Source organism: Mugil cephalus, chromosome 15 (assembly GCF_022458985.1).
Source record: "Mugil cephalus isolate CIBA_MC_2020 chromosome 15, CIBA_Mcephalus_1.1, whole genome shotgun sequence".
NCBI lineage: Eukaryota > Metazoa > Chordata > Actinopteri > Mugiliformes > Mugilidae > Mugil > Mugil cephalus.
Window position 1 is genome coordinate 2,489,514 of NC_061784.1, and position 8,502 is coordinate 2,498,015.

Below are 8,502 nucleotides of genomic sequence, written 5' to 3' on the forward strand. Positions count from 1 at the left end.
TAGCAGTTCCACTATGTGTTTCTACTTCTTAGTAAATATGTGGACCAGAAATTTGGTAAATTTGGTAACGAAGTCAAAATATGGGTCTACAGTCATGTTAACAATTCCGTGAAGCTGTATTATAGCACAGCAGTGCTCTGAGTTAAATGCTAACTGGTTCACAATAACATGCTAACATGCTAAATGGTTAAACATGCGGTTTAATACTACAGCTCACAAAATTCTGAGGTAGAGAACCAAATATTATCAATTTAAAGAGGTCAGGCAATGATTGGCCTTTTATCATGCAGACATAGCTGAGTTTCTGTCTATCTCTGATCATCTCAACCCTTAAAAAAAGTGTCAAGAATGCATTTGTGATGACAAATAGCAGCATATGGTGAAACTCAACACATCTCCTGAAAACTTCACCTAACTTTACCTAACTCAGTGTTGCCCAACCTCTCGAGCCATGGCACATATAAATTTTACTGCCTTTTAAAACCATATTTAAGTTCTGAAAATGCTGTATCCGTGCTCATATCAAGCTAATGTTAGCTGACTACATGAGCTACTATGTTAACTAACAGATTAATATTAACACATTTACAAGCAATTTTTTTTTATTTTTTATCAAGTCAAGTCACAAGTCATTAGAACAGTAACTCGAGTCCATGTCCCTTGTATATACAAAATGCAAACTTTCAGTAGTGGATCATAGCTTCAACCATCATGGTGTTATCCCAAACGCCAATAGAATCTAGAAGTTATCAGAGTCAGCTTAGTTCAGACTGTGGGAATCTTGAATGCTTGTACAACATTGGCATCGGTGAATCCTAGACGTTAGATCCAAGGATATTTCACAAGATGCTTGAAAACCTTTCCATTGCTGTATGATCTGTGGAAAAATCTAGTTTGATAAAATTCCACTTGCGCATACTGTCTAGCTGCTTTTAAGTAATGTAAGATCTTGAGTATGGTTAGACCTGGTTAGACTTGGGCTATCTAACCTAGCTTGGGAAGAGTATGGGTTTTGTAAAAATGATACATTATTTGTTTTACCCACATTCAGGTAAAGGTGGACTATGAAAAAGATGGGTCTTTTTAAGGTGTGCAAATGAATCATTTGCTTTACATATTTTAAGACATTTGAAATGAGGCAATAAATACAATATTTATAGGTGATGAATATAAGGTGTGAACTTGCACAGCTGTTTATTGCAGTGAGCGATTTGTGGTAGAAATACAGCTGCTCTGACTCTGATACGTGTGGGGCCACCGTCAATGCAGCCTGAGCATTTTGTCTTCTCTGGTTGCCAGTGAAATCCCAAAGCATGAGACAGGAGGTGGGAGCCCGCCAGTATCAGCCCATGATCTCATGAGAAAGGAAGTGAGATGTGCTAAAAGTTCCTAAGATCCAGTTTATGAAGTCCAAGTGGAAACAAAGCGAGTGGATTTACGCCCTGACATCTGATACAAGTTTGGGTATGTGAACGTCTGCAGCAGGAAAACGACAAGCCTACAGCACATACACTATGTTTTTATTGTAATCATTTCATGTACAACTTAAAACTTTTATACATGGCTAAAACGATTTATTCTATTTGTGAATAGACTATTGCATTGAAGTTTACACAGAGAGCATCTTAATGCAAAATTGATTGTGTGTGCAGAGTTTTAGGGAGGTATCCTACTGATAATGAAAACTTAGCACATTACCACTGCTGTAGTTTAAATGTTGTCTGCCCTCACAGACCTGGCCCCAAGGCATTACCTTGCTTGCCAGTTGATAAGCTGCACATCTGCACAGACAATGAGTTTTATGTTTATTTCTACTTGTTTGATACTATAATAATCTCCCTATTTGAAGAGTGCTGAAATGACTTGCCATGACTGAAGTGCAGTAATGTAGACCTCATCCACGCATTGATGTTTGAACTGAGTTACAAGGCATTCCTTTGATTTGCAGCGAAAGTGTTACTTTGTGTTATGGACTTTACAGATACTGGTGATTTTGCTTTAACGCTGGTAAAGTAAGGCATTAATTCTAGCCTTGTTAAAGAAACTGACAGTGATACTATGTGTATTTTTCAAATCCTCTCAGGATGGACACAGAGTTAAGCGTATACTTTCCTTAGATAAGTGGGAGGTGATATGATAGAGTCCAACCATCAGATGGAGAGGAACAAAAGACGGAATAAAAAACAGTCCTAAAAAAACAGAGCCATGCATGTATGTTAATGTTGCCGAACCAAATCAAATCATGCTTTAGAAATACTAAAAACTCATATTTTAGATTTGCTGATCACGTGTGAGGATTGTGTCTCCCTCTCTGTGTCTCTAGCCAGGCTCTGGAGCAGAGACCTCTGGAAAGCCCCATCACACGACTCGGGGATCAGAAACTCCAGCAGCAGGTCACAGATGCAGTAGATCAGATGCCTGCAGGCAGACACACAAACCGGATTAAGACACCAGCTGTAATTCAGATGCAGCGTGATATGTGTTCAGTTTCCAGACAACTCTGACATGTTACTTTTTAGTAGTGTATTATGACTCTAGTAACCAGACACTAGTACTGTTACAATAGTACAGTTCTAGAGCCTCATTATTGGATTTTGAGATAGAAATCTTGCAAATGTTTGTTTTGTTTGTTTTTCTTGCAAAAAAAAGGATTGGAAATTTTCTTATTGCTTCTTGTTGTTAAAAAACTGCAAAATCGGTCCCCAAAAAATAAGCTAACGCAGAAATGTCAAAAAGTGCAGTTCCTCAAATGGCCATCTGAGGCTGGGTAAAGTGGAAGAAGGTGTTTATGTTCTATTGTGATGTTTTCTTAAAACTGATCCATACTGAGACTTTATCTGTTGTTTTTACCATGGTTAATAGTCTTCATTACTACAATGGGCTTATTCAGAGAAATCATAATCAGGATTTGTTCCTCTTCAAATGTTTGTATCTGGACGTGGGTAATCCAATCCAATGTTGATGTGAAACATTGCCACAAAAGTAAGATGATTTACTTGATCACAACAGATAGCACAACATTGGGATTTCAAATGCAGGAGAATGGTGGTCAAGGTCCAGCTTTTTGAACATCTGGGCCAATTGTTGCTCTTGTTAAAAGCCGAATTAAAGCACTCAGCTGTTTGGTTGCTGACTCACTTGTTTATCTGATGGTCCTGTAAAGACTCCAGCATTGTCTCCAAGGTGAGTCTGTACTTCTCGCTGCCCAGCATGTCAGTGATGAGTTCTGTTCAGGCACAAACAGTGAATCACACCTTCAGAAACTGTGCAAATCAGAAAAGTGTTTCTAACAGCTATATCCTGTGTCTAACAGCTGCTGCAGACCTGGGAGCAGCTGCATTAGGCAATCCAAACATTGCTCCTTTGTTTCCTTTCTTTCTTCATCGCTTCGCTCGGGCCGTGATTGAGCAGGCAGCGTGCCGCCCGGCCAAACAGCTTCCTGCAGTACTTGTAGGTAAATCACCCAGCAGGGGGCACTGGTAAGGTGGGCGACACCTATTTCCAACCATCTAAGGCAAAAATCTGTAGTTTAGTGCATATTTTTCCATTGAGCTTTTTTTTTTTTTTTTAAATCAGCCATCATGCCAATCAAGTGAAAACAGAAATGTAAACATGCTTTGACTCATTCGAAGATAAGAGAAAACACGTGTAGGAAATAAACATTCAATAAACCCACGGGAGGAGCTCAAACATTATTTACTGACATGCTGTGAACCGTAAATTCCCAGAGGCGGACATCAGCTCCATAAATGGAGGCCAGTTGATGAAAGCAGAACACCAGTGATTAGAAAAGCCCCAGTTCCCACAGACCATGGGGTAAACCAGGATAAGTATTTGTTTAGTAAGGTATAAACATACCTTACCAAGTATTTTAAGGGGAAATCCAAGAGAATGTCATGATAAACTCCACTGTGCCACTCACCACTGAATAAATCATAAAGACATTAGACTGAAAAGAATTCCAGCTGATGGAAGGAAGAACAGATAAGTAGATATATACTTAGCAGGAGAAATAGAACTCTGACCTTTCAATGAAGGTGCCAAAGAGCAGTCTGATGGTCTTCTGTATGTTCTCAGTGCACAACCAACTCCACTGATCCTTCATCAGAAGACACAAGATGTTCAAAGCAACATCTGCCACAGCTGTATCTGCAGTCCACATATAAAACATTATATGAACATTATTTTAATTTCAACTGTGTGAGAGACACTTCAAGACACATCTAAAACAAAGCATACCATTTGTGGAAAGGGACTAATGGGACTACTCAGCTAGGACTTAGACCTAGGACTTAGAGTTTTGCTGCACCCAAGTGGTGATGCAGTATTGCTGCAGGTTGATGACTGCAAGGAAGACAAATCAAATCCAAGTTGGAGGATCTCAACCTGTCCCATGAGTTTTCCCTGAAGTCTTCCTGTTTTTGCCTTGCTGCTTGCCGCTCTCCTTGTCTGTCTCTTTCCCGTTCAGTCCACATAAAAGTCTTTCCTGCTCTCTGACAAAGCTCTCCAGGCCCGACAGTGACATGCCATTGAGGACCTGAACAGTACCAATGAACAAATAGTTTGTAAAGACAACATCCTGTGTTTGAAAACACATTCATTAAGATGGGGAATGCAGCATGGTGACTTACAGCGCTGCCTTCACTAAAGTAATATGTCACTTTAGGATGTAGGTCAGGTATGTTGAGCGATGTAGACATTTTGCTTGGGAACATTAGCCTCCTGAAGCAAAATAACAGAAACCCCCCATTAGTCAGAAAGCAACAACCTGCACTCATTTACACATCACAGCTTACAAAATTTGGTTAATTATTTTGGATCATCTTTTTTCCTTTAAGATGCATTCAGGTGACCCAGCTTAAAAGAAATGCAAAGTTACTTATTGTCTGTCTTATTACAGTTTTCAAATGAAAACTGTAATAAGAGATCCACAGTGAATGCAAGATTGTGGTAACCAGAGCACTAGACTGATGGAGGTCTCACTTGTACTTCCTGCTGTCCATTGTTCTTCCATCAGTATCTCCTTCAACGTCCTCAGTAGGACTGAGAGGCTCTGGATGAGGAAAAGCGGTCTTCAAGGTGTCTAAAGCGTTTTCCATCATCTTTAATGTCAACCACAGAAACACAAGATAATTTGATTAGAAAGACAGTTAATGATTCACTTGAGGCTGTTTTTAAGATCTGACTACTTTTATCTCGTCTCTGTTTTTCTCTCATTTGCTCACGGAAATGTTTAGAGATTTCATTGAAAATTACAGTACATCCTTTAAACGTGTATGGTCTGAAGATCAGCAAATGTGTTGTGAATTTGTTCTAACCTTGTCAATTCTTGACTTGGCAAAAGGCTTTCTTCCAAAATATGTACAGCCATCAGAGTTGAGAGCTAGGAACTCCTGCATGTCTTCACTGTTGGCTGTCTCAGGAATGCTGCTTAATTGCTAGAAAAAGAAAAGCTACCCATTACAAGATGGCACAAATGGTAGAGGCTGAAGTTTTGACCTTGAATCCTACTTTAAGGAAGGCATCCAGCTGACTTTTACGGGCTTCAACCTTCTCACTGTCTGGATTGCCAAATGGGAGGTCAGGGAACATTTTCTTCGGGCCCTTGACATCTGAAATGAATACAAATTACTCACATATACATAGCTGTCTCTGCATAGCACGATTTAATAATTTTCCAAGCAGATTATAAGTTCTTGAAAAATTCTTACTTTTGATTAATTTTTTCACTTCAGGCTTCTCCTCTAAACGAGTCTGCAAGTTGAGGAACTCGCTGTATCTGCGATTGACAGTGTGACAGGCTGCGGGTTGCCGAGAGCCAGCATTATCAGTGTCAGCCCCCTTCTCAAACTGTGAAAGGGAAATAGGAGGACGACGTGAGATCAGCAAATAGACATATTTAAATCTCAGTCAAAGAGAAAATAAGTGGTGTCACCTTTACAGTGTAGAGAGTATAGGGATGTGTTCCTGTGCCACGCTGCTCCTTTGCAGAGACTGTACCAGAAATTTGCACATTCTGGATGTTGATGGGTGCAGCTGGGTTGTTGGATGCATCAAAATTGTAGGAGGTCAGACAAAGCCCTCTGGGTGGAGACACTGGAGATTTTTCTTGAGCGATGCCTGCTGGCCACTGGGAGTCCTCAGGCACCACCTTGGGCCCGAGACCTCTCAGAGGACCAAAGCAGCCAAAGGCTTCATCATCCTTTGAAGGGAGCATGTTACACAAGTTAGCTGGAGGACCACATTCACAAAAGCCTCCTGTCAAGTCATCTCCTGAGTCTGTCCGAATTAGAGAGTCCAGTGAAATCATTTTGGACACTGATAAGTTGGAACAGTGGCCAGGTGAAAGTGAACAGCAATTCACTTTGCATGGTGTCGCCAAACCTGTGCGGCAACTTTGTACGTTCCCAGGAGACGTCAGACTGGCTATGCTGCTCTGTGAAGAGTCCCTCTCACTGATCATGCTCTGGCTCTGTACATCATCCAGGTCAGACATGCTTCTGTCAGAGAGGCTGGCTGGATCAGAAGACGACAGTGATTTACAGGTGGTCCAGGATTCCTGTTGGACCTGGCATTTGTACAATGTTTCTGCTGGGAGGTCAAACACATCAATTTCCTGTGGTTCTCTGGATTTGGTGAACATGTCTACAATGGTCAGATTGAGCCAATCAGGGTCCGATACCCTGTTTATGAGTGGTAACAGTACATTGCAGGTGATTAGTTCTGTTACCATGTATCCTCCGGTCCTGGTTTCCATCTGGGGGTATGGAACAAGGACATGTAACACCAGGTTAACTAGAGCTCTGGAGTAGCTAAGCTCAGTGGTTGCATTGCTCACAGCTGGATGAGGAGAGTCTACTTCTGTGTAGAGCTTCCAGAGGCTAATGCTATCCTTGTGTGCTGACTGTATTTGTTTTACTATCATGTAGCTCTGTAGGTGACAGCCATACAGCTCTAGCAAACGCTGAACCAGTGCTTTTCTGTCCACTTGCCGTGCACGCTCTTTTAGTTCCATCACTGACTCCAGCATCAAATTGCATACCGCGTGTTCAAACTCTCCCTCCACATCAGGCAACAGAGTGCGATACCACGAGGACACAAAGTCGCGCACTGCTTTGTGGACAGCAATGTGGATCTCATGGTTCAGTCTCCACTCATGCTCAGGTGAATCCAGCGGTGGGTTAACTTTGCCAAGAGGCAAGAAGTGTTCCAGGTGAAGAAGGCTGTTGGCATCCAGTAAGGCCCGGGACCCAAGCCAACCTCCGAGGACCACCAAGAGACTGGTGAAGATGCAGAGAAGCCAAACGTTCACAAGGAGATGGAAGAGAACAAGCCATGCCAGCAGTGCTCCCAGCCCCAACAGCCTCCGCTGCCCAACTAGCTCTGATAAAGTCCAGTTTGTGGAAGGCATTGTAAACCGTGAGTGAAACAGGACCTGTAATGAAGAGATACATTTGCTTATCGAAGCAAAATAAGATGGTGTCCTCATAATGAAAAAGCAGTTTTTTAAAAAAGGTGACAAGTCCTCAGTCAAAAAACGAAATGCATGGAGCGCTACTTGGGTGTAGAAAGGTGACAAATCCTTTTTTCTTTTTTGCCAATTCACAGATTGATGAATCCATCCATGAGGCATTAAATGAAGGAGAATAGACTATATATAAATATGGACGATACGGCCCCACTTCTTTGCATTCACCAAACCAGTCACTAATGGGAGCTCTATGCCTTCACTTTTGAGGAGCTGTTCCCACTTATACCTTTATAGAGTTGATGGAACAGAGAAGGTGTGTCATCCAGATTATTCATATTTGGTGTATAATCATCACCATCATTTCAAGTATTTCCCAGTATGAAATACCACCAATGTCTCATGCTAAAACAAAAAAGAAATCGAGGTGTGATAAGTCTTTAAACTAGCAAGCATACAAGCTGGACAATATTGTCAAACACAAAAATCACATAGAGGGAGACTGCTTCATATTTACAATCCACATAAGAAAATAAAATTGAGGAATGGCACAGTAAAATATAGGCTATGGGCTGAAGTGACTGGGTAAGCAGTCCAGCATAATAGTTGTAAACATGACATTGTGATTAGAGTCTTTGGCTTACAGCTCACTGCACTAGGACAGTTCTCACTGAGCCTGATGTTGCCATTTGGCTCTGTAAACTTCACTTAACATTAAATGCTGCCGATTGTTACACTACAGCCTGTAGCATTGAATCTACTGGTATCTTCCGAAGAGGAATGCACTTTGAAAACTTGTTCACAAATGCAATCTACACCATAACAACAGAGAGGTCACTGGACAAGTAAAAACATAGTGTAGAAAGCTGGCCTGTGGTCTACTGACATTGGGACAGCAGTCGATGAAATGAAATGAATTCAAGTCATAAAGTCAGGCAGAAATAATAAAACATACAGTACCTGGGAGGTCACAGGAGCCTCATAGCGCAACACAAGCCATACAGAATGTTTTCCTCCTCCTGGACATGCTTTAA

The 8,502-nt window shown here is 41.3% G+C and overlaps 1 protein-coding gene across 2 annotated transcripts; it reads right to left on the bottom strand.

Moving 5' to 3' along the window:
* Nucleotides 1–665: 665 nt before the first annotated feature.
* Nucleotides 666–8,502, bottom strand: snx19a (sorting nexin 19a). Of its 2 annotated transcripts, XM_047607216.1 has the most exons (12): nucleotides 8,429–8,502; nucleotides 5,936–7,435; nucleotides 5,712–5,850; nucleotides 5,512–5,612; nucleotides 5,319–5,438; nucleotides 4,984–5,102; nucleotides 4,632–4,722; nucleotides 4,387–4,537; nucleotides 4,026–4,149; nucleotides 3,325–3,509; nucleotides 3,139–3,226; nucleotides 666–2,418 (listed from the first exon to the last, which is right to left on the bottom strand). In XM_047607216.1, the coding sequence occupies exons 2-12, from the start codon at nucleotides 7,409–7,411 to the stop codon at nucleotides 2,265–2,267; spliced, it is 2,748 nt and encodes a 915-aa protein (XP_047463172.1). In that variant the 5' UTR covers nucleotides 7,412–7,435; nucleotides 8,429–8,502; the 3' UTR covers nucleotides 666–2,264. The 2 variants fall into 2 exon arrangements, with proteins under 2 accessions (XP_047463172.1, XP_047463173.1); XM_047607217.1 differs by lacking the exons at nucleotides 666–2,418; nucleotides 3,139–3,226 and having other exon boundaries at nucleotides 3,364–3,509; nucleotides 4,026–4,099.

Excerpts from the sequence above, each read along its gene's own strand:
- snx19a (XM_047607216.1), bottom strand. The coding sequence starts at position 7,411 with ATGCCTTCCACAAACTGGACTTTATCAGAGCTAGTTGGGCAGCGGAGG. Across the intron at positions 4,538-4,631 it reads ACTTTAGTGAAGGCAGCGCT|GTCCTCAATGGCATGTCACT; the intron begins GTAAGTCACCAT and ends GGTACTGTTCAG. Across the intron at positions 3,227-3,324 it reads CCTAATGCAGCTGCTCCCAG|AACTCATCACTGACATGCTG; the intron begins GTCTGCAGCAGC and ends GTGCCTGAACAG.